The sequence below is a fragment of the Megalops cyprinoides genome, chromosome 2, assembly GCF_013368585.1.
Source record: "Megalops cyprinoides isolate fMegCyp1 chromosome 2, fMegCyp1.pri, whole genome shotgun sequence".
Taxonomy (NCBI): Eukaryota; Metazoa; Chordata; class Actinopteri; order Elopiformes; family Megalopidae; genus Megalops; species Megalops cyprinoides.
This window is the reverse complement of record NC_050584.1, coordinates 63,977,501-64,004,393: the sequence shown is the minus strand read 5'-3', so window position 1 is coordinate 64,004,393 and position 26,893 is coordinate 63,977,501. Positions and strand designations below refer to the sequence as shown.

The 26,893-nt window shown below is 46.7% G+C and overlaps 1 protein-coding gene across 1 annotated transcript in view; it reads right to left on the bottom strand.

The window, feature by feature from the left end:
- dpp6a (dipeptidyl-peptidase 6a) overlaps positions 1-26,893 on the bottom strand; it is a 158,489-nt gene that overhangs the window by 57,420 nt on the left and 74,176 nt on the right. The window contains exons 2-3 of the mRNA XM_036521646.1: positions 12,617-12,731; positions 5,754-5,852 (exon numbers count right to left, since the gene is read on the bottom strand). Of these exons, the coding sequence (XP_036377539.1) occupies positions 5,754-5,852; positions 12,617-12,731 (214 nt within the window). The remainder of the gene's footprint in view (positions 1-5,753; positions 5,853-12,616; positions 12,732-26,893) is intronic.

Below are 26,893 nucleotides of genomic sequence, written 5' to 3'. Positions count from 1 at the left end.
CATGAAGTTGAGGCGGAGTAAAAGCTGTTTAAATTGAAAGCTAAGAGCAAAATGAACTGTGATTAAAGCAAAAAAAAAAAAAAAATCTTTAACAAGCACTCTGAACCCATGACAGCCACACGGAAGGGGGAGAAGCCTGTTAGCGACAGACCAATCAGCATGCTCGGTCTCTCTCAGGTTTAGCTGGCAGCGTGAGAGTAACAGTTCTGTTGCCACGGGAGCACGGCTTCTTATGACTGCAGTTATTCATAACTCATATTTAATCTTTAAGGGACTGCTCTCCACTTATTCTTCCAGTTCATTTGCCGAAGGGTGTGACTCAAGGCAAAGTCTTTAATTATGTCCATAGCCTGTTCATGCCAAGATATTCCCTTGCGTGATCTGCGTGAAAGGCAATGAGGCCTCTCCTCGTTTTTCTTCTGCGTTTACCCAGCATGGACCTCCTCATGAATCAGCACCAATGCCCAGAGACAGGCAGCCATGGGTGAAAGCTGCCAATATCCACATGCAAGAAGAACATAGTGTCTGGACTGTGTACATAAACCTGTGTGCAGATATGGAGGGGGGGGGGGGGTGTATTCAATGTAACAGCTATGGTGCTTTGTCCTTAACTTTGAGTAAGGAATTTAGATATATATAAATATATATATATAGTGCAAGGATAACATAAATGCATAGATTTAAAAAGGCTGTCTAGTTTTGGATTTGCACGAGTTACATTGTGGTAGGGCTTAAATGGTGTTATGTTCACACTCACTGGTCTGGGAGTGTTGTTAGCTTGGTCTGACACTGTTGCTCATTTGACTGGGTTGGATACACTGCTGTTTTCTCGTGCTGGACGTCGCTCTGGATAAGAGCGTTTGCTGAATGAATGTAATGGAATGTTTGTATGATACCCGCATGCACAATAATACATACATAGGTACACGATTAATCAAAGTTAGTTCCGCCAAAGTATCGCCGTGGCTAAACTGCATGCGTCGCCGATGTTCTGTGTCCATCGATGTCTTTGCTGTCCATTCTCGCGGAGGACGGTTTTGCCCCACGATCTTTAAAATGCAACTTTCACCCAAACTGTCTTGTATTAACACACAATGCATGAACAAACGCTGCGCCCGTGGGCACAAAAGCAAATTATTTTAGCGAGCAGCTGTGGAATATTTAACGGGAATTTAATCTCGCTGTTTATTAAGTGCGCGACGCGCGGCGCTACCAGCTCCGAGGGCTCGTTATTGCTTTAGAGCGCTCCGGAAGGCGGGTGTGCGGGAGCCGTTTCCGTGATGGCATTAAGCGGATGCAGCGGATTCCCGTTCCCGTCGGTACCGCGCACAGACACTGGAACAAACTCGCTCCCCAAGTTACGCATTAGCATTTGCACCGCTCTCTCGGGGAGCTGCTGGCGGCCGGAACGGGGACAGCGCATGCGAATACGCTAACGGCCGACAGCGCGCAGGGAGCGCGCAGTCACCTCTGGAGACACGAGGGCAGCACGGAAGTATTAGCTTCCAGCCTTCAGTGTTAATCATCTTGGCCTGTCTACTTTGAATGGCAATTTCGCCTTTAATAATTTTCCTTCGGCTCAACTTGACATTAGCCGACTTTGTCACTGAATAATTTGTTCTTTAATTGAAGTTGAATCAAATGAGTACAGCAATAATAATAAAATAATTAACTTTAAACATGGCGTTTAAACTCGCGTTCTGCCCTTGCAGCAACCTCACACGAGAACAGGATTGCACAGGATTTCAGCACGACTACAGAATTCATTTCCATGGAACCGACCAATTAACACCAGTGATAAAAAAAAATAAGGTTGATTATTGGACTGCGTAAATAAAAGAACAATTACTGCTTTAAAGTATTGCTCCCTGTGCGTACAAAATAAGTAATAACGCTGCTGTTTAAAAGGTTTCCTACATTTAGAGTTCTTACTCATTTAAGCAAAAACTGCGAAGATGCTGTAATGATCTCTGCCGAGTAGATGCAAAGTGCTCCACCAATATCCACCACTAGGGGGAGCCCACCAGCCTGAAGCCGTACTGTTTAAGCCGCATTATCATACAGAGCTCGTCACCGGCTCTCATCAAGGTTAAAAGACACTTATTCCGCCAATCATGCATCTGTGTACTTTATGGCATTTAGTAAATTCCTCGCGCATGGCTTGCATGCATTGTGCGCGCGGATCGGCGAGTCCACGCGGGCGCAGGGCTCTGCGGTGATATCAATATGGAAGCCATCAGGCACCGCCATTACGTTTCATTAGCTGTGCTTATTTGGCCATTGCGGGCAATGAGAGATGTTAATTTGCCCCCTTTTGATCTCAGCACTGCGCAGGGAAATGTGCGTGCCCCCCTCCCCAGATCACAGGGCTTTGCAATGTGGTGCACTGTTGACCGAGCTCAGGCTTTGCTGTTGCTAACATGGGCGAAGTGGAAAGCAGTAGAAATAAATAGGCTACGGATGCAATTCAGAGGCCCTACACACTATGAGGTGATGCTGTAGGGCCTGCACCTCTCATAGCTTGTTCATGTATTGTGATGCAATGTAATCCACTACATTACATCATTGTCATTTAGCAGATATTCCTAACCAGAACAACTAAAAAAAGGTTGCAATTCTATCCATTTGAACAGCTGGATATCTACTGAGGCAATCATGGGTTAAGCACCTTTCCCAAGAGCACAACAGTGGGGAATCGAGCCCTGCCCCTTACCACCACACTCCAGCATGCTGCCCTCCATGCTGCGGCCGGGGTTCACTGTGACCTCCACAAGAGCTTGGCTTCCGCTCTGAGACTGGTTGACAGACAATTACTTGACAGACAATATATGCACATGCAAATCAACAGCATTTCACTGGGTACCACTGGAGAGCGCCTGTAAAAGGCCAACACCTGTCAGTCAAACAGCGTGGGCGGTGGGGATTAGATGAGCAGAAACTCGCCCAACACACAACAATGTAACCACCATGTGGAATGGTCAGTGGGGGGGGGGTTCCCCTTCAAGGCACGAGGCACCATGGAAATGCTGTCAGAGGAGGCACAAGGGCCAGACAGTCGCGGAACCGCCACCCTCTGTCAGAGTTACTTTCTGATATTAATGTAAACTCCAAACACTCAAGTACACAAAAGTGGGCTGTGTCTTTCTTTCTGTACTAAACTGTACAAAACTGCAAACTTATCTCAGTCACATATATATATATATATATATATATATATATATATATACACACACACACACACACACACACACACACACACACACACACACACACACATATGAGAGAGAGGGGGCGAGAGAGGAAGATGAATTTGCAGTTTTGTACAGTTTTTGAATAATAAAGGTGTGCCTAACGATCTTGCGAAAACATCAAACTTATCATTTTTTGAAACCTCGATTCAAGATACCGGCAGAATTACCAACATTACCCTGAAATAATGACGCCGTAACGCTCGGCAATACATTACCTCGACACCACTTCTGAGGCGTTGAATGGGCCCGACAGCTCGAATGAGCCAACAACTCATGACTGCTTCATTATACATATTCACTCTAAGGGATTGAATCAGTCAGCGACGGCAGACTGAATTCGATTAGAAAGATACCATTTCACGCGCACCTTGGAAAACCGTAATTGCGAATGTTCAGAATCACGCGTCGCCCAGACTAGGCCATCAAAGTAATCAGTGTCATTGCTGAAAGCATTTCGGTTCCGGCATTTTTCCAGCCCCCAGACCCTTGAAAAGGGCCCTCAAACGCTGCTGCTCAGTGGCTTATTTTTTTCCGTAGATGACTGATATGCAGGTTATAGAATCTATTCACCAGATGAAGGCAACGGGTAAATGTTCGTGTTTCACCCTTTCAACGTCCGCATAAAGCTCTTGTTAGTGTTTCTTTGCTCCTTAATGATGCGCTATTTGCAGTCTTTTTCCTCAATTTTTCCTCTTTCCTCGCATTGCTTCCTAACAGTCGCGTTCACCGCTCGTGTAACACGAGAAACAACAAAGGAAAAACAACCGCGAGCAAACTGGTACAACATCAATCAGCGACGGTGCGCTGCAACCCCCCCGCTCACTTTCATGTACCTCTGCATCTCATTAGTAAATTATACAAATCGTTTAGAGTTCGGGAAAAAAGTCTTTGGAGATGTAATTAAGTGATCTGCAAAAAAAAGAACAGAAAAAACGAACTGCGTAGAATATAGGAATGAGATAATAACCGATTAAGCGGATTTTACTTCCAGTTAGAACCGCGAGACAGAATATTCCGCACTGACTGCGGAGTTCATTTGTTTTTGCCCTAGGCGGGGTACACGTTGGAGTTTACACCCTCTGGGGTAGCTTGCAGGAACGGCACAAAGGAGACTCTCGGCTGGCGTGCACAAACACACGCCATGCCATTCCTGGGAAGAGGCTGGGACCCGGCGAAGTCCCCGAGCTCCAGATAAACACCGCGGCTCTCTGCTCGGTTCGGGCTCGGAAGCTCATCTTTCTCCGCATCTGAGACGATCCTCATCGCCTTCCAAAAGCACGCGTCCGCCCTTCCCTCGGCTGCCGGGGTTTAAGCCTGTCACTGTTAATTACACGAGACAGCACTGAAAGGAAAAAAACAATCCCATGGCTACTAATTAACTTATTTATTTACACATTTTTTTCTCCTGTGGGTTCTGCAAAGTCATGCATAAACCGTAAAATGTACGTGGCTGACGGGCTTTTTGGTTAGGCGGTGGGCGAGAAGATAAGGGAGAACTGTCGCTGCTCAGCGCAGTAAAACGCTCCCAGAGGAGCTAATAACGAGCCCTCTTTATCAAAGCGGTTCTTTTTTTAATAGACACATCGACGCGCAGAAAACGAAACAAGGGAAGAAGAGCTATCTCCGCCGCTACAGTAAAGGGCGAGGATCGAGGAGCCTCACTCCCCTTCATCAGCGGCCCAAACGCTCCCCACAGGGCCACGAAGAGCCCGCGGACGAGCTCCGCGCCAGGACAGAGGGCTTTAACTTTGACAGCGGCGTGCCAGCCGCCCGGCTGTGTGCGCGCTCATGACTGTGTGCGCGCTCATGACCGTGTGCGCCTCTGTAGAGATTACCTTCCCCCGTGCGAACTTCAACCCCCCCGGGATCCGTTCCGCTAGCACACCGAGATCAGGGCGAGATGTCGCGCCATCACCCCAGCACCCCACCCCTGGGAGGTGAACTACTTACGGCTCGTGGCTCGAAATGATTAAATATATATTCATAATTACAACGTGTTTTTCACCGCAGCTGCTTAGACAGTATGTTCTGTTCGCTTCGCCGCTGGATGATTAGACAACTTGCTGTGATGTTTTTATTTATTTATTTAAATCTGCTGTATCTTATTTGGCTTACGTTGGCGCACTTGATGTCAAAGTTTGCATCCTGTTTTCATGACAGTAACACCAAGACAAATTCCTAGCACTTAATAAAGTGTTCTTTTCTATTCTGTTCCATTTCTTTTCTATCATTCTATTTTATACCATTCTATTGTATTTTGTAGTGATAGGGAGAGTGATGCTTCATGAACTTTAACATAATGGGTGGAGCTACAATGTTCTGTCACCGGCATGTATCAACCAATCAAATAGATTTGCTCATGGCATAAAAACACGATGATTGGTTCAAATCAGGAAGTCACTGGTAACATGTGACCTGCTCCAGCCATTTTGTGGTACATGAAACCTCACTCCTCACTCCGGGTCATAGCTGAAGGAACGCCCACCCCTAGAATGTACTCACCGCTGATCCACTTGGCCTCCGGGTCGTGGACTTTGAACTTCTTGCTGAAGATGTCTTTGACGGACACCTTGGCCTTGAGACCCAGGGCATCATCCTCACCTACAGGAAAGGAGCAGTTTCACATGGTCAGCAGCACGCCAAAACAGAACCCGTCTGCACCGAGCCTATACCGGATAACTGATACAGGTATCTGTTCTTCATAACGCCCTTTCATCAATACGTGAAGCTCACTGCAGAGAAATGAATAGGGCCTTTATTACATTACACTACTGTCATTTAGCAGATGCTCTTGTCCACAGTGACTTACACAGGTTACATTTTTACATGTTATCCATTTATACTGCTGGATATTTACTCAGAGAATTCTGTATTAAGCACCTTTCCAAAGGGTACAGCAGCAGTGCCACAGCGGGGAATCGAACCAGCAACCGTTTGGTTATGGGCCCTGCTCCTTACCACCACGCTACACTGACACCCTTTAAATTCGTTTATCTGCTTCACAGACACCCAGAGCAGCGTACCCAACGTGCATTTGCAGAGCTGGATATTCAGTGAAGCAACATCGGTGAAACACTCTGCAACACTCTCAAGGGTGAAACTGCAGTGCCGAATCCAGCAACCTGTGGGTTACGAGACCGGTTCCCCGGCGCTACAGCGTGGCGTGTGATGCTTCACGCTTTGTTCCAGGCCTCGTCCCCCGTCTCCCCCTCTCACCGCGTCTCGGCACGGGCGCTCCAGTTTGATCTCGGGGACCCCCCCCGACACCACCCGAGACGTGGAACACGCTGTTCTCTGTTTACGCCCGGAGCTCACTCCACCGCCGAGGGAAGGGTCAGCCATCACTCCTCTTAATTGTGCTGGAGCTCGGCGGGGCTGTAAGTCTTCGGGGCAGCACAGAGCGGACGTGTTACCTGGCGTTTTGAGTTCCGGCGCGCCATGGTCCACAGCTGGGCCGTCTGCCCCACCCCCCTACGCCCAAACCGCGGAAATGTCGCTTTTTTAATGCCGCCCACGCCACAGAGCTCACGCTATGACGAACTGATTTCAATCTGATCAGACCTGATTGCTGAAATAGGCCTGCACACTTGTGCCTGAGCCGGCGCCGAGACAAGCTGATTTAAATCTGATCAGATCTGATTGCCGGAATAAGCTTGTACACTCCGCATCAGGTGCTTCTTTTGACACGATTTATTCAAAACCTGATTTCTTCACATCAGACATGGTAAGACTTACTTTCCTTTCACTACGCCATTCATATGTATGAGAGACAAAGGTGATATCTGGTTTATTCCATATGAATGGCTTTGGTTTGCTTAAAGTGGCAGAGGCCTCTGACTTTCACATGAGTCTGCTGCAGCCGCATGGAAACTGCGACAGATAATAATCCCATTTCAATAAAACAATGAGTGCACTCTGACCGCTCAAACCAGAAGGCCACAGAACCAGGCCTTGGTTTTTGTTCAAGACCTAAAATGTGATGTTCACAGTTCACTTGCCAAGCTGAACGCCTTTTCATCTGTGCCTTTAAGGCTGTAATGCATGGTTGAGGGGTTTTGTTCTGACTGCTTCCTTGTACTTTGTGCCGCACTTAGACTCAGGTGCGCTAAACCAATGAGCCATTCGTGATGGGTCACAGGTTCGAGGGGGGGGGGGGTCGCGGGGAACGGCCAAACAAGACTCCGCTCTCCTCAGCTGAGCGGAGCCACACCATCCACACGGGCTCACGGGCTCAAAAAACTGGGCTCTGGATGGATCACAAATAAACCTCCATTGGAGGCTTGTTGGACAAAGAAGAGAGGGAAAATGCACAACACGGTACTCTTCTGCGGTTATGTATTAGCTGTTACGCATTATGCGTTCCATCTCTCCACTGACATGAGCTATCAGCAAGCAGACTATCAATACCTCCTGCATGCATGCATGCATTCGGCTGGCAAATGTCATACGGGTTGGGCGTTACACAGGATTCAAACATGGCAAACACAATATCTGACAAGATGCGTCTTCTCTCGGGTGTGTTCACAGCAGCATGCATGAGTGAAAAAAAAAAGCACGGTCCCGTAATCCAATCAATGTGCAGCCAGGGGAAAGTGCATATGTTGCAGCTCAGAGCCGCGGCCCCGAGTAGACACAATCCGAGCCGTCTCGCAGGAACCGGGACCCAGGGGGGGTTTATGCTCCTAATTGCATTTCACAGAGTGTCACATGGTCTGGCAGACATCTCTGCTATATCCGAAAAAAAAGTCAACTGCGATGAGATTCACAGAGGTAGGAGAAAAACGACTAGACTGAAGCTGATGAAGTATTATCGATGCAATGATTACACATTAGCTTGGCAGATGGCCTTATGCATGAAGGCATACTTTGCTTAAAATTTACACTTTACATTGCTGGATATTTTTTGAAGTTGAGGTTCAGACGAAGAGCCTTGTTCAAAAGCCACAACAGTAGTGCCCTCTGGTCCAAATGCTTTTACCACCAGGTATCCTGATGGACCCAGTAAACACCCGTGTTTCTATGAGGCCAGACACGCTAGGTCCGTCAAGACAGAAATGAAGAACAGGTGAATACACTTTTAGCCATCCAAATGAGTCAGTTCAAAAAGATTAGTGAATATGAATTACTGTGTTTTCATCCAAAGAATTATAAATGAACACAAAAAACAGTGTTTACTTACTGAAGCTAACGAGACATGAAAGAGAAGTGCTTTTTAATGGAGAACTGCTCATTATTTGATTTATGACTGTTTCAACTGAGCTATTGAGGAAGCATTTTATTTAGAGAGTTCTCTCTGGCTTTAACATCAAAAAATTCAAATAAATTCTAAACTTAAGAAATAAACAGATTGGCTTTGGCAAACAGACAATGTTCTCTGTGTGTGTGTGTGTGTGTGTGTGTGTGTGTGTGTGTGAGAGAGGGAGAGAGAGAGAGAGTTTCAGAGTTTTGAGTGATCTACTCGTTGTCCACACATCCCCCATACTCCAAATATAACCTTTGCCTTCACCGACTATTCAATCAATGTGTGTTCCTTCTGTTCTACCATGCAGCTGACAGCCAATGAGAACACAGCGGCACCGAGACAATAACCTCCTCTTTTAGCTCCCTATAAAAATAGCAGGAAGAGTGCAGCAGCCTGTATTAAGGGCAATTAGACAATAATTACAGCACATATTCATTTGCGTCTTCGAATGAATCACGGCGCTTCTGAAGACAATTCACAGGCTCCAGATTGGGAATCGTTGATTTAAAAATACTGAGGCTGACGGCTGAATTGGACTTAATGTTTCCAGTGTCTGTAGAAACCGCAACACATCAACAGGACAAGCAGTAGCAGTGTCCCACAGAGGTCTGATAAATGTAAGCAGGGGGCTCAAGACCTCCAGAAACCCCCTTCCACAGACACACCAAAACAGATGTCACTGTTAGACAGCCGCCACAGTCGGGGGATAAAAAAGACACCCCTTCAAAAATCACCTCACCTGAGCGGCGACGGGCTGTAGAAAAAAGCCCAGACTCCAGGACATTCATCGGCACTGTCTCTATCTCCACTTCCCCCCAGTGTTCGTGGCCCTCTGCTGAATGCTGAATTAGGCCCTTCAAACACCGCCCGTCCTCTCGTATTCTGCGCAGGTGGACACCTCTCTGCGTGGGGTCTGCAGATGCGCAGATAACGGGCTGATTCCCGAGCCGTTTTCATTACTGCCACCGCAGCGGCTCGGGCTTCAAACGAGAAGCGACAACCCCCCCAGGAGCTACGCCCCGTCTCTATCGATCCCCAAATCTCATCCAGCCCTTCCCAGGCGAGGGTTTTTTTTTCTCGTTCTGATTAGCTCGTAATCCCTTTGATTCGGTCTGCATTCATTTTTCAGCAGCCTCAGCGCAATCAGGTAGCTTTATACACAGTGGGGAGCGGATGGGGGTAGGGGCTGTACTCGTGTATCCACAAATTCCATTATACACACCTCTGTTCAAGTGGCTCCATGGGGATCAGATCATTAATGTTACTGTTTATTATAATGGGTGTTATTTGTTTACTGAGCAGATATTTAAAGAAGCAATCGAGGTCAAGTGCCTTTCTCAAGGGTACGACTTCTGAGTACAAGTTACGTAAGCAGCAGACGGAGCTACTTTGAGAGGGGCAGTGGGAGTGTAAAACACTCCCCGCGGGGCCACTCCGCCTGCTCTCGAACCCAGAGATGCACGGCAAGCCTCCCCTCCCACCAGTCAGAAACGGGCGCCGGTGTGTTGCTGCTGGGCCGGCGCATGTCCGCCACCACCCTCACTCTGCACCAGTGACGCTGCTTTTCCTTATTCTCCGTGTGGCTGCTTTCACGCCACGCCCCTCTCCAGGCAGCGTACCTGACCTGTGCCACGTGTGGGGGGACCTTTCCTTCCCTGTCCTGCCTAATGTGGCTCAGATTGACAGGTTAAAGTGTCTACTGAACCCCCAGTAGTACATACCTCAGCTTCCAGCGCGGTCAGCTATCCTACAACCAGTATGATCTCAGCGAGTTTAATAATGCCGCACCTGACCAAAATAATATTCACACAAATCATAAAATCCATTACATGTATTTTTTTTTTTTTACATGTATTGCTAAACGTATTAGTAAGGACAGCAATGGTAATCTCAGTTTTTTAAGGTCTTACAGCAGAGAGAGGGTGGTGGCCACACAGACAGGAGGGACAGCGGGACTGACCCATGTATATCTAGCCTGAGGCCAGTGCTTCAGGGTCCGCCTCCCTGTCAGTCTGAGTCACATGACATGGGAAAGGGAGGGAGAGAGGCGTGGGCCTATCACAACGTCCTGAAAGGGGCGCTCTCCACTGAGGCGCGCTGTGTCGGCGGCAGATCTCCTCTGGAAGCTTTGCTTTCCGCAAGGCACACAGAGAGGCTGCAGGCCCTCCAGCTTCAGGAGGTAGATCTGCAGCGATAACGTCAGCAGATCTGACCTCCTTCCCTGAGCCGAAAGGGCGACAGGCCTGCCCGTGTAAACAGCAGGAGGGCAGGGGACAGGGGTGCGAAAAGGGCACCGCTATTTACGCGGCGGGAACGGACCGATGAAAACTGTCCTCGCTGCGGCGTGTATCTGTGTGTGTCGAATGCACATGGACACACACACACACATACACATTTATACAGCCAAACACACTCACACACACAGGCATGCACACCTACGCACACACACGCACACACTCACACACACACATTCACACACATACATTTATATACCCACACACACAGAAACTCACAGGCATGTATGCATGCACACACATGTGTACACAAACACACACAGGCATACACACACACACACACACACACACACGAGCAAACAAAAACTCGATGAAATGAGTTATTCATTTCTGGCTTTTTTTCCCCCTGCTTGTTGTTTGTTCCTATAAGCGGAGGCCTCATTGGTGTTTATGCAGTTCTGATGAGAACAGCCAAAGGGATGCTCAGTGTATTTGCATATGACCTTAAATCATGGGCGCACATAAGGTCCAGTTCAAATCCATACTGAGTCACATCCAAATCTCCCCATCCTTAGGCAACACCTCAGCGGCTGTGTGTACCAGGGAGAGCAGATAATTAAATGATAAATATCTCAAAACAGAAAGCAGCTGCAAAGACCCCTGCAATGCGTGAGTTCATAGATTAATTGTTTTCTTATTGTGGGTAAAATGAATGCATCTAAAATGCACACGTAAAACAGAAAAAAGCGCACACAGAAATAAAACCTGATATGACTGAGAAGAAGAAAACATGAGCCTAAAATAGAGTGCTGTGCTCTACTGTCCCAAAGGGGTAAAATCTGACCTGCAGAATTTACAAAAAATGTATTAATATTCCTCTGCAACGAGCAGGCAATCAATAAATCAATCAATCAGAGGTCGTGATCATCTGTGATAGAAAGTGTAAAATACAGGAGAATGGAATTGTGAGGCTGCCGAAACAGCTTGCACCCCCCCCCCCCCCGCCCCCCCCGGTAGAGTTTGAGAATAGTGTGGAAAGGACATTGAAAACCTTTACTGTGTCCAAAAAGACAAACATAAAACCAAGACTAGACACCCTATTCAATTATTTGTTGTTATTATTGAAATTGTTATTGAAACTGTGGTTCTCCTATTGTTGCTAATTGTGGCGGGCTTATTTCGAGCCTAACTGTGGCTAGCTCTTTATCGAGGCTAACTGTGGCTAGCACTTCCCACCGTGTTCAGAAATATACGCCTGTTGTCAAGACGCTACTGGAGTTTGATTGACCTGCAACCAGGCATCACTGTCAGGCAGGGAGCAGAGCCATCGCATGAAGCCCTGGTGTGCAAGCCTCCAGACACACAACAGGTAAAGATGTCCCTGCACAATGACCTCCCAAGGTGATCATCACGCAGGGCGAAGTCTACGCCTGTGACAAACGAGTTGCTCAATCACCAGCAGTCTTCTGCAGCTAAGCTACACATCTACACAACACACATGTGATGGGGAGCCAGTGGGCCCTCTTCTCAACACATTACATTAAATTGCAGTCACTTAGCAGATGCTTTTATCCAGAGCAACTTACATAGGTTGTAATTTCACATGCTATGCATTCATACAGCTGGATATTTAGTGAGGCGATTGTGGGTTGAATACCTTGCCCAAGGGTACAGCAGTAGTGTCCCTACCAGGAATTGAACCAGCAACCATTTGGTTATGCTCCTTACTACTATGCCACACTGTTGCCCAACAACTGACACCCCTCCCAACCCTCCCTTCCCTTGGAGGTGTTTTCAGCATTATTTAACCAAGCCTGTAGAGAGTCCGGGGTCATACAAACGGTCAAAGCGCAGGCTGTTGAGCTCAGGGGACCCTCTCGGGGCCGTACCTGGAGTCAGGAGGATGACGGAGGTGACGATCAGGGAGCAGATGACCAGAATGACCAGCAGGGCGATTGCGATTCCCTTCCAGTTCCTCTGCGGAGGGTTGCTGCCCACCAGCTCCTGTAGAGAGAGTGTGCAAATGAGGGTCACTCAAGGATGAGTCACACACAGACACACACACACACACACACACACACACACACAAAACACCCTGACACGTTTCCCAAGGAGAAGAGCTATCAGGAAGGCAGGAGGAGCATTTTTAATGGCCTCTAGTTCCACACGGCAGACAGGAGACCACTTCCCTTCATTCTGATCTGTGACTCTGCTGGAGAATCTCACCCCAAGGCCCTCAGTAAAACATTATTAACGGAGAGCGTAAAACTGGACATGCTTTTCACAGGGAAAGTATATGGGCAGTATATGCTCTCATTGCGGCCTGAATCGGTCTGAAGCAAACTTCTAAAAGGAGGGTATTCTAGGTAATATGCATACATAAACAGTCTCATATTAGTTGATTGCAGTGAGGAAATTACCACCATCTTTTTTAAGATTAAGCTGTTTAATTTGATGACATCTGTACATGTTAAAGCATCAAACACGTTAACCCCCAGCACCAAACACAAAAAAGATTTAATATGCGTAGAGGAAATAAGTATGCCAGAAGAAATCATTCTGTGTAAGATTCACCCTTTAGCGCAGGCAACTCGAATGAAGTTGGACATGTTTTATTTGTGTAATGTCTCATAAACGTGACACAGAAGATGAGAGGCACGCTTCTTTGCACCAGTCTTAGTGTTACAAGCAGCACATGGCTAAGTACACACAAGGGCACTTGTTTGGATCCCTGTTTCAGAATATCAACAAGACCAAAAAAAAAAAAAACAAGCAACTTTTAATTAGTTCAGAGAGAAAGAATGACCTGCATAGAGGACATGGAGAGGGAGAGAGAGAGAGAGAGAGAGCGAGAGAGAGCATGTGGCTCACGTCTTAATTAATGCAAAATAACAGCGGAATGTAATACTCGGGAAATATATGAGGTGAAGTCAGAAAAGCCTCTTTAAGTGCCAGGCTTTTAGTGACCCCATTCCCTCCTAATTGAATGGAACTGCAGACATCATTAGCCGCGTGATAACAGCCAGGGAAACTATTTACTGTGACTCCCATTACAAAGCTCATTAAAGCCGGCTTGTCTTCTCTTCCATTCTGGCTCCAGCACTCCGCAGGTTCTGACGGGCCGCTCGACCGTGCCCAACCCACCAGGCAGGGGAGAAATCGCTCTAAAAGGCCGGCTGGCAGCAGCGGCGCTCTCAGAACGGGCGCAGGCGGCTCCCTGAATTTCAAAGACAGCAGGCGAACAAGTCACAGCGCCTGTCACAACGGCGCGCTGACCGCACTGTGCGAGAGGGGGACCTCGCCGGCGCGGTTTTGAGAAGGTTGATGCGCTCTGGGAGAGGTACGCAGGAAGGGTGCTGGATCCGGTGGATCCATGTCTCATGTGCAGACATGAGGTCACGACCTCCACACTGACATCCAACACACAGCACCACATGTTAGGGGCTGCCTCTGAGCTTGTGGAAGACATGAGGTCAGAGCTGATCCCAGCCCGCCTCTGCCACATTACCCACAATCCATCTCTCTCAATGCTGAGTGCCAGGCAGACAGGCAACGGGCATTTTTAAAGCCTTTGGTCTGGCCTGGCTGGGGACAGAACCCACAACCTTCTGGCTGCAGCTTAACCGATTCAGTTTAAACCCGTTTTTGTGTCCCTAACGAGACAAGAGGATTATAAAGATGGTGGTAACAGTGGCTGAACTTGGCCAGTAAGACCACTACACACCCAGGAGTCTGGTGTGTCTTACTCCCAGCAGAGGGAGGTCATAGCTGGCCACAGAAACCTGCTCACCCCACTGCACAAGGAATCTGACCTGGACCAGCCCTGTCTATCTTAGACAAAGCACAACACCGAAAGTGTCAGGAGAAACAAATTAGCAGTAGAAAACCCAGGGCCACCTGAGGACAGACCTGACAGGTTTGTATAATGGCATGGTTGTTGAGTTAGGGATGCATACCGTAACACACGCAGACCATAGAGAAGAGGCATGACTCACTGCTTCTCAGAAATGAAAGCAGAGTGAATGTGCCACAGAGAGAAAGAATTCTGCAGTCCTACATTTCCCAAAGATTTTCTCAGGGGTTTGTGGCACAGCTCAGAATGTTCACAAACTGAGTGCATCTTCTGTCCCACACTGCGGTGAAGTCACACCACTGTACCAGAGATACTCAATATTATGCACAGATATTTAGATGCTGCGTTCCTTGCATTCTCCATACTTTCATGTCTAGGAGGTTCTGGCTTGTCCTGGGAAGTTCCGGTAACATCTCCAGAGATGTGGACATTCTGTTTTAAGCCATGATCCTCCAATTGTATTCACAGCAACAAGCATCTCAAAGTGCTTACAGCTTTCAGCTTCTACAAAGACAGAACTTTCCATGCGAAGCCCACACAGCTACATATCTGGCCCACTTCTCTGTTAGATCTGGGACTGCAGTCTAACAGAGAAGCAGGCTGTGATGCATTTTACTGATTATCCATCCCGAACTCAGGGTTAACATCCGCAGCGCCCATTTACGACAACCATACGCACTATGACGATCACTGTCGATCTCTGAGCAGCACTCTAGCGCGGGGAAGTGCATTTCATATGACGGACACAGGGATGGGTGGCTGTGTGCTTCAGAATGATAGGCATAGAGTGGAGGAGGAAGCACATGTACTGACGACACCAAATCTATATGTAAATATGCCTGTATTCGCGTCCTTCTATACCGGCGGAGGGGATCTGTATCCGCCCCTCCCTCTTTGCCTCTCTAATGCACACAATGAGGATGTGCTCTTTACGAATTAGACTGCAGATGAATTGGATACATAAGCCGCTGGAACAGCCCACACCAAGGCAGCGTACCCATGAGTACCATCATCTGTGCGACTGCAGCTCAGGAGGAAGGGGGGAAATAAAAGAGAATAAAAACAATGTTTGCTTTTGGTCATGTACCATACATCAATTAGAGTGTAATCTCGGTCATTTGAAAACGTAGGGGCCTTAAATTACGTTAATGAATACACGGCCGCTCGTCTGACACAGCGCGGGCGGCCTACTGCAAACAGCCTGCGGACGGCAGAGACCAGCAGCTGAATGCATTAACATACAAAGCGGTCTTAGGACGGAGTGATTAGGCGCTGCAAGGTCTTTGACTTTGGCTCGGTAAATGGTGTTTACTGTGGAGAATAACATTCGTAATCTCTACTCTCAACAAAATCGCTTGTTTAAAAAATCCCTCTCTTCTGCTTTTCGATTCACCATTCAGAAGCCACTCTTTCCTTCCGCACAAAGCGCTGTGTTACCTTCGTTTTAACACATTGCTGCGTGTAATCAGCCTTTTGGACACCTTTGTAAGTGTGAGCCTTTCATTTCAGTGGAAGAGCTCTGAATAAGCAACTGTGTTTTTCCACAAACTGAAAAATAAAGAAATAAACAAAATAAAGAAATAGAGAAATAGAGAAAGGTGCAAGGCCTTCTGAGATTGAGCTTCTGAGATTGTTCGGCGGGCGTGTTGAGAAGGCCGTTATTTTTCGATGTGAGCAGCAGGGCATATGCAGCCCCCCCTCTCAACGGCTCCCTGAGAATATATCTCCCGCTCCTGGGATCGTCGGACTGCACCCAAATGCTTCGAACGCAATCGAGAGTGTGAGATAAGTGTAAGATAACTTAAGATAAGTGCGGAATAATGTTTTGGTTTTTTGGATTTTTGTGTCTCCCCTCCTCCTAGAAGGTGTACCTGCTGTGACTGCCATTAGTGGGTTTAATGTATATCACTGTACATTGGAGGCCTTGCTGGAGACAGCAGTACAGGGGGGGTGGGGATTTCGGCACAGTGGTGGGTATTTCCATCGCTGTAAATGGATATGGCTGTCGTGCATTTATACAGATGGCCGACTGTGTGGCGATTATACAAAACAGGGCTTTTAGGAAGAAAAACTCAAAAACCACACAAAAAAACACAGTTGTACTGCCCTCATCAGAACAGCTGAATCCCGCAGTGGCAGTAGACCATAGCAGAGGTCATATCACAACCACAAATGAATGAATCCAGCTAAAATCTGAGGTCTAACGCACAGAACCCTGCACTACAGAGGCTTAAAGTAGCCTACCCCACAGGGAACTAAAGTAGCCTAAACTGTAGGGATCTAAAGTAGCCTACACTATAGCAACCTCAAGTAGCCTACACAATAGGGGTCTAAAGTAGCCTACCCTATAGAGCGGGGATTAGAAATGCACAGCATTATAGAGCATTAGATAAAATACTTATTATCAATTAAGCATTTCACAAACATCTAAATACTTTTACAAATTACAGAATATTTATACTGCTAGAAAACTACTAATGAATACATGAGTACTTACTAATCACGTGCAATGTATTTTTGGTAGTTAGCTAGATGATGAGAAAAAGCCTAGCTAAAATTGGAACGTCACCAATCAAAAAGGAATGCATATTACACATTTACTACCTGCTTACTGTACATTTATAAAGCTTGTAAACAAGTCATTAATACGTTACAACATATTTATTACAAGATTGCTAACATATACGCTAAAATGTATGAACAGGATACAACAGGATACAGGAAGAAAAAGTGAGATGCCTTCAATCTGACAGGTTGACAAAATGTCCTGGAAACCTTTGGGTAGGGGGGGGGGGGGGGGGGGGGGGTAGTGGGTGAGGAATACAACAAACAGCCTCTCCTGTCAGTGTCTGTCACGAGCCCATGATTGTTTCCAGAGGTTGCGGAGAGTGGCAGGAGAAACCGCAGTCCCGTACCTGAGTGTTTATAGAATTTCACACCTGGCGGTACCTGCTGCAGGGGTCGTGATCCACTGCAAGTGGAGGCTCGCCTCTATTCCCAAACCCGCGGCTCCCAATTTATTCCGAGCGCGCTGTTACCAGTCTGAAAGCGGCATTCAGAAAAAAAAATAATAAGTCTGGCGGGGCAGCAATTGCTCTGTAATCCCCAATGAGAAAAGGTAGGACAACATCAGAACCGTTTTGTTGAAACCACCACTGTGTCCCTGGGAAAAATAAATTTTGTTCCATTTACCAGGGGGGGAAAAAAAAGTACATGGATATTGCATCTTTTATTCCATCCGTGTTTAAACGTATGGCGAGGCTACAGCTTTGCGATGTACGAGTGCCTCGCAGCCAGGAAAATAATCTCAAATTCAATCCAATTATTTCTGCGTTATTTGCTCCTCTTTATCATTTCGCTGGAGGCCTCTTTTAAATTACATGTTCTTTTGTTCCCTTTTGCCGTGTCTGGAGGCGTCGTCTGTTGCCCTCCTCGTCGCATCCCGGCGCATGTTTGGCTACAGTGAGTGTAATCTAAGACCCCCGCGTGGCAATTTTCACCAGCACGCTTCCTTCATGGAGCCCGTAAGACATGCAATTACCATATGTTGATGTAGTTCTGTTTGCACAAGGTAGGGCGCCTGCAATGCAAGCCAGGCAGACGTACCTGCGCGAAGCAGGAGATATTTCAGTACCCTCAGACACAGCGGAAGGGTTGTGCAAACCCCCTCGGGGGGGGGGGGGGGGGGGGGTGACAGACAGGCAGCTGACTGTGGTGCACACACAACATGCACGCAAGGAGAAAAGCGTGAAAACGTGTGCTGGGTCTCCACTCTGAACTGCGACATCTTCTCAAATAAGTGCCGTCACATAATGTCTGTGTCACACTCCATTTTCCATGATCTGACAGAATGATTGTTTTTGTATTGTAATTTTGTATTGTTTTTGTATTTATGAGTATTTAATCTGTAATTAAATACTCATAAATCCAAGTTAAAAAAATGCTGGATTTCACAGTGAGGTAATGTTTAACGCATTCTCCCTGTAGATGTGAAATCATTCATGTAGTGTAACGAAGGCAGGTCTTAAGACAAGTACAAAAGGGATAAAAAACAGTAGTGACCAGACTTTTCCCTGTAATAGTCTCTTTCTTTTCATTTTTACTATGCTACATATCAAACAGAACTGCCAGCAGACTACTTTAAAAGAGCTCACATTACATTCAGGGCATAATGCAAAAGGAGGGAGCAGGGAAATGGGAAGGACCTTCAGCTAGTGTCCAAAGCAACACATGCCTTTAACAGGTGAGCGTGGACCAGCGTAGCTACCTGTAGTCCTTCAAACCCTGCGTTTTGGTTTCATTTGGCTAATCTCAACCGCAAGCCCAGCTAAGAAAGATGTAATGCAATGAAAAAAACATGCCACAGTATCTCAGCCATCCTCGGACAGGAAGAGAGCTGGTTTTATTAGGAGCAGAAAAACAGCCCTGGCTTTAAGTCAGATTAATGACGCATGCTTGCTTTTCAGTGGCCACGAACGGTGACACCCCCTGCGGCATATCGCTGGCTTTGCGGTCTACTGAGCGCGCCCCTGCGGGGACACGGCACCGCCCCTGTCCTCGGATAGGTTTGGGGCGTTCCCATGGCGACACGTGGGCCCTGATCACCGCCATCTCTTCTCTCTGCCGGAATTCTCCCCTAATCCTCCCAGTTGCTCTTTCAGCAAGGCAATTACTCCACACCGGGACCCAGGCGAGCTTAAGAGCGAGGCGGATAACCTTGCGATCGCAGCCCGTGATCTGCAGTTATGATAACGATTGGCCCAATTAGAGCGGCTCCTGTGCTGGGGTAATTAACAGGTGATTAGAGGAGGCGGAGGTGAGAGGAGATCAAAGGGAGTCGGTCGGGCGGGCATGCTGCAGGATCTCCGTTCTGAACCGGGAGAAGGAAGGATGGAAAGAGACAAAAGGGACTCAGTTCAAGCGGCACAGCGGAAAGGGGGGATATGCAGGGATGTAGATGAAGGTCTGTGATCCCAGGTGGGCTCAGAAGGAATGTCATTTACGCTGCTGAAAAGGCTACGTTACACACACCAAACCAGAGTGCCCTTACAGCACGAGGGATCTGGCCTTCAACTCAGAAACATGAACATCTGCCTGGGCTTCACCTTGATGTAGATTTGTGCGCGCATACGAGCACATGTGTGTGTGTGTGTGTGTGCGTGAGTGTGTGTGTGTGCATGTGCGCATGTGTGTGTGTGAGTGTGTGTGTGTGTGTAAATGTACATGTGTGTGCATGAGTGTGTGTGTGTGCATGTGCGCATGTGTGTGTGTGTGTGTGTGTGTGTGTGTGATATTCCTGCAGTGCTGTATGGCTGCTACTGAAAAATCTTCAAACTTGCAGCCGGTAGTCTGAACAGAAAAGTGCTTTGTGAGAGCAATACTGATAGGCTGGCTTCCACAGGTCTGAATGTGAATGCATCTCCATGCAAGGCCCTTAAGCCTGCAGGGCTGCCCTATTTGCTGGAAGACTCTGCCCCAGGCTCACGCTGTCCTTCTCTCTTCACCTTAGTGTGAGGTTGCCTGGGTTTGCATCACTCTAGGAAGAACCTGGGGTTCACAGATTCCATGCCTGCCCTGACACATGCCTGTAAGACATGAACTTTATGAGCTTCCTCACAATTACATACTTTCTGCACCACATGTCCACTGCAGCTGATCTCCCTGACTGCTAAGTAAGGCACTTATCTGACCACATGCATGTTCTGGACCACATCTCCAAAATGGCATGGTACAATGGGGCAGCAGTGTAGCACAGTGGTAAAGGAGCAGGACTTGTAACCAAAAGGTTGCTGGTTCGATTCCCCACTGGGGCGCTGCTGCTGTACCCCTGGGCAAGGTACTTAACCCACAATTTCCTCAGTAAATATCCAGCTGTATTAGTGGGTAACACATAAAAATTGTAACATATGTAAAGCGCTCTGGATAAGAATGTCTGCTAAACGACAATAATGAAATGTAATGCAATGTACACCAGCCATACCAGTCAGGCTGAGAGGGCTAACCAAGAACAGAATTATTACTGATAGAAACCACTTTCTGATGCAGCAATTCCCAGGGAAAGCGTATATCATACCATATATATCTCAGCCCAAGGCATTCACTGTAATCCTGCGATGGATAGAAAGAATAAAAATAAAGTAAAAATAAAAGGAGGAGCTCATGAAAAAGACATGGAAGTTCTCGAGTTGTGAAAACACTGGAGTTGGGGGGCACTTGAGGATATGCTCTCCTGGAACTCTCAGACCCCGAGCAACGCCATGGCTCGAGGTCTCTCTGAGCAGATGGAGGAAGGAGATGGACGGGGAGAGACCGAGCGTGTACCGGGCTGCTAATTGAGCACTGCATCATGGACAATTATTGTGGTTAAAAGTCCCTTCGGAGAGAGAGCTGTAATTAAGGCCCTGGCAGACGCTTCAGCTGGCGGTGTCAGCTGTGACCGAGTCCCTGGGTCTTAATGTTGCGTGATATTGCACGCATAAAGGGGGGGGGGGATGGGGTGATACAGACCTGCCGTAATATCGGAGCGGCAGTAAACAGGTCGGACTCCAAACGGCCAGCGATAAACACTTAAAGAACCGTCTGACGAGAGGACAGGAATGTCAAATGCTTATGGTAACAACTGTGCCTTCATGTGTTTCAGAATCAGAATCAGAATAGAATTTATTGTCATTGCACGGTGGGGGTGCAACGAAATTGTGGGAGCACTACTGCAACATCTGAATCCAGTAATGGCTGCAGTAACAGTGACATAGTACCACTGGGAGTAACAGCAGTGGTAACAGCTGTAGTGATATTAGTAATAATATAAGTAATGATATCAGTAGTAATAGCAGCAATGATATCTACAGCGATAGAGTCTATAGTAACGACAGCAGTGGTGACATCAGTATTAACGACAGTAATGAGATTATTAATAAAAGCAGTGATGATATCGGTAATAACAGCAGTAATAGCAGCTGTACCAGTAATAATAACTGTTGCAATATTAGTAAAACTAGCAGTAGTGATATCTGTAGTAAAAGCAGTAGTAACAGCCATACCGCTAATGATATCAGCAGTAACAGCAGTAATATGAGGAGTGTCAGTAGGAACAGCAGTAGCGATATTAGTATAATAGCAGTGGTGATATCAGTAATAACAACAGTATTAATAGCGGTACCAGTAATAACTGTAGTAGTGATATCTGTATTAATAGCAGTATTAACAGCAGTACCAGTAGTAACTGTAGTATCTGTATTAATGGCAGTGTTGATATCAGTAGTAATAACAGCAGTAAAAGTTGTGCCCGTAATAACAGCAGTGGTGATGTTTGCACCAGCAGGTATAGCCTTAGTGAAAGCAGTAGCAGTACTAACAGCAGCAGTACCAACAGCAGCGCTAATATTTCTGCTGTAAATCTTGCAGCATTTAGCAGGTGTCTGGTTTAAATCAACATGCAGGGCTTGTGTTCCCCGGTGTGAGATGCGATCTGCAGTCTCGCTGCATCCCATATTTCAGAGCGCAGAATGCACTTCCAATCCACAAACACACAGGGCTTCATCTCTCCTCATCTTTCTGCTCAGGCATCCTGCTTTTTTAATTATCAGATTAATGGGTGAAAGGCCTCAAAATGCTCTTCTGCTAGACTTCGGCAGCGTCGCAGTGCAATTTCTCCGCCATTGCTGAGGATTGTGTGGATCAAAAAGCAAAATTCCCTTTTCTCTGTATATACATACAGATAAGTCATCTGGCACACAATGCACACTCCCGTCAATAGGAGTAACACAGGACCTTACCATCTGAGCACATATTGTGCTGTAGGAGACAGCTGGGGCAAACTGAGCTGAACACGCTGAATCTCAAAGCACTCAGCTCATGTGGGATACACACAGGTACACACATACACATATACACACACACACACACACACACACACACACACACACACACACACACATACACATTATACGATTTGGGAGAAAACCCTCCTCCACTCCTTGGCCACAAGAACATGAATTCAGTCTAACCTGAAGATGAAGGTCAACCATAAGTGAAAGACACTGTCACCGATCCCCTGGCGCGACAGACAAAGGGCCCTAACCTCTGAGCGTTCTGGCAGACAGAGCCGTGTGTGCTCTCGCTGTGCTAACACTGAGTTCTACCAGGACACCCAGTCAAGCACATCCGTTTGAATTATGAGCAGTGCCTGAGAGCATATCCTACACAGCCTTCATCTACCTCCCTTATTTGAGGCAAACATCCCGGCCGAGATGAGCCACCTCGGTGTGAAATCCATTTTTCACACTCATTTCCCGCAAAAAGTGGACGGACGGCACGTGCGACGCCCAAGCCTGTTCATTTATTTATTTATTTATTTATTTATTTATCTCGCAGCGCCGTTCATATATTTTTAGGAAGCCACGGCTGAGCTCAAAAGTCAAAGGACAAAAAAGTAAACCACAAACGTTAAAAAACCCATTCCATTTCGTACGGTCTGATTCCAGCAGGAGACTGGTTGAAAACTCGCTCCCTTTGAGGAGTAGAGGGGATGTTAGTGACTTTGGCGCATTCCCGGCAGCAGAGCAGAAACCTTACTTCCCCCCCGATTCCACCCCTCCCCATCAGCTATTCGGGAGGCTGTGGACTGTATGAAGCCCAGAGCACAGTGGGAAGGCAGAGTGTGTTCATTAAAAAGAACCTGGCTCTGTTTGTGTGGTGTTTCCTTTTTGTCCTCACGTGTGCAACTCCACCACATTCTGTAGTGTACTCCCACAAGGTCAACCTTCACTTGTGCCCTGTGTGTGTGTGTGTGTGTGTGTGTGTGTGTGTGTGTGTGTGTGTGTGTGTCTGTCTGTCTGTCTGTCTGCGTGCACCTGTGTGTGTGTGTGTGCGTGTGTGTGTGTGCGTGTGATTTTGTGTGTCTGTGTGTCTGTGCATATGTGTGAGTGCAAGTACGTGCGAATGGACTGGTGTCGTGCACAGGGCGTGGTCCTGCTTGCTCAGTGCCAAGCAGGTTCAGCTGCAGGTCACCACGACTCTTAATGCACTCAGTGAGAATGGAAGAACACCGAGAGGAAACCATCCAAACCATCCCCTGCATTATGAATACACAGCCTCACACTCCTCAGTGGCAATTAGGACATCAGTCCTTAGGAAGTGAGGAGATACAAACACACTCACTGCCTCATCTGGCATCCTAAAACTTCCCATTTCACTGAGTTGCAGAGGTGTCATGTGGCTCTCTTCCAAGACAGCCACAAACATAATCCCCATCCGCTCTCTCCCAAAACAAGAAAGGGGTGCGGCTAAACCCCCTACTCGTCACTCGTCTAACGTCGGTATATCATAGGGTCACAACCCTGCAGATACCATCAGGATGGATTCATAGGTTAAAGTCCTCTGTCAGGAAGTGAACTTGTTATTTGTAATCCCTCAGTGTTAAAGGTGTCAACCTTCCTCTAAACATATGCATCTCTGCCATTACCCAAGTCCTTAGAATTGATTGAGCGGAGCTCAGAGCCGCATGCAAGGCTAGCGGTCCGTCTGCCTGGCTCGCTTCACGACCACATAAAACGCCCTGAATGATTACACAGTGCCATTACCGCGGTGCTCAAGATGTACAGCCACCACCTGAAGGCTCCCACTCTCCACTTAACACCTCCTCCACAGAAGCGCTTTTAAGAACAGGGTCATTATTACATTACATTACATTATTACCTGTCATTTAGCAGACGCTCCTTTCCAGAGCGACTTACACAGGTCACAATTTCATCCATTTATACAGCTGCATGTTTTTACTGCGGCGATTGTGTGTTAAGTACCTTGCCCGAGGGTGCAACGGCAGTGGCCCAGTGGGGAATTGAACCCGCAACCTTTGGGTTATGAGTCCTGCTTACCACTAAACCATGCTGCTGCATTATACTGCTAAATTATGGGCTTATGGTGTTTATTATGTAGTAATATTTTGCAAAGAAGCAAAAATGACAGCATTACAAGCACAGCAGCCCAATGCAACGGCCTTATAAACATGCAGTTATGACACAGACATACATTAATAATGACTGCGAAAGAGGTTTACAAGAACAAATAATAATAATTAACAGTGGTAGTGGTGGTAGTGTATCTTTATGTATCTTTGTGTTTATGTTAACTGTAGTTAACATAAGTTTCATAATATTCTGGACCTTTAAATGAAAAAGGTGATCCAGATAAGAGTCTCAGTCTGACTGGTAAGGTCCAGCAGAGATCCAAGTGTAGAGATGCAAACTTTTATCTTCAGAAATTGTGCTTTTATGAATTCCAAAAAAAAAGCAAAAGGAATACACAAGGTACCTCTCCAGTCAAGCACTTTCTGATCTGGCAACCTATGCGGTCAAAAAAGATTTAAATGATGTAAAATAGCCAGAGGTCTGCCGATGGTTCTCTCAGCCAAAGCTTGTAACAGCCCCAACACTCTATCATGAAGAGAGCCCGTCAGGCTTGGCTAGTCTTGGGCTTTTACAGGGTTTATCAAAGTTTTGCAAGAATTGTATCCTTTATTCCCCGAGAAAAGGAGACCCTCTCTCTACAACACTGGACCCCCCCCCCCCCCCCCGGGTCAGCAAATTCTCTGCTCTGGCTCCAGGCAGCTCCCAAGGGCTCCAGACCACGGAGGATAAGCCTGTATTGAAATTTTCCATTGAATACAAATTGACTTAGTATCGACTCGTATAAGAATTATTCAATTTGTTTTCTCTTTTTTTCTGTTTTATGCCGAGACTCAATTTTGATAACATTACTCTACATTATTTATTTGTTTACAGCCGTTTGCTTGCAGAATTATGCGCTGTGTTTCAACATTTGTGAACATGCATAATCCATTTCCACTTTGGGAGAAGATGTTTGAATGTTGTCCTGACTCACTGTGCTCACTGAAGGTCCTGTGTGCTCCAAAGAGCAGAGGCCGTGCTTTGCTGGGAAAATTCCATCTGTGTCTGGCCCTGTACTCTTCTCCTAGTGTAAGTGGATAAAAATCCCCTCCCTCTCCTCTGCAGGAAGCATTCTGGGAAAATAATCACTGCACTGCATCACACAGGTGGCTGCTACACATGTTGGCACTGAAGGAGATTTCCACCCCCCTCCTACCTTACAGTAAATCACCTTTAAATCCATCAAAGGTGGTAGATAAATGCACTCCATGGTATGCTTATGGTATTTGGCAAGTGAACTTGAAAATGACACCAGTTCATTTCCATAATAACCACAATGTCACGCAGCCGTCCAATGAAATCAGCTGAGCTACCTGCATATACTGTCTTATGGGGGCTACCGTCTTTGCTCTTAATCTCTCCCTTCCGGTAAATTCTTCTTAATATCACCTATTAAGCCTATTCAAAGCTTCGGGGAAAGGAAAAAACAAGACAACAAAACAGCTTTAACGTCAAAGAAATGGCAGGAGAATAGCCTGCCGTTGCTATTTATGAAGACCGGCGTTTCGGCGAGTGCTGAAACTCCGTGGAACATAAAGCTTTGAAAAGCCTCTTCCCCCTCTGTTGTTACCTGTCAGCGCGCATTTCATAAGGCAGAGCTGTCATGCCTTCAGAAGCAGAAAAACCGAGACCCCAGAAACAATCCACACAAATAGACACGTTCAGACTCCACTCTAGAATGGAATGCCCAAGTATGGAATTGCAAGGCCAGGCCGCAATGAAGGCAACTCAACCCCAGAAACGTCTCCATACGTTTATACGCATGCCCCGGCTCTGTATCGCTTTTAAAATCCATTTCAGGCCTCAGTCAAATCCCTTGCAGCTTCAAACATAAGATGTTCTCTTCCAAAGGCCTGTCTTGCTTACAAATTGGGCTAACACATACTTTTTTTGAAAAGATACACCGTTTAAAAAAATATAATACAGCCAGCTCATAAACAGGCTCATGCATTTTGAAGCTATCTGCAGAGTTATTTTGCAATGCTATAGCATCCAGACGGTTCTCATGTATAATTGATGCCCTAAGGTTTGAATCACACTAATGTGCGCTGGTAACAAGCATCCCACCTGTTTTCTGCAAGACGGTTTCACAGAAACCCTCCTTTCATTTGAGCTCTGAATGCATGTTCTTCCTACTACTAATTTGCCGTTAATCCTTTTACTCATAACAGAAAATACCTTCACGTTAAATGAGCTATGAACTGTGCAGACTTCCTGTGGTTACTTGTTCTTTCTCTTTTCATATTTTAAGCCCTACATACCTTTAATTATTAAACATGTTTTCAAAGAGTAAGAATAGTGCCGCAATTTTTTAAAAATTGTTATTGCTTCTGCTACGGCTGTTACTAATACATCTCTTTGGTTCT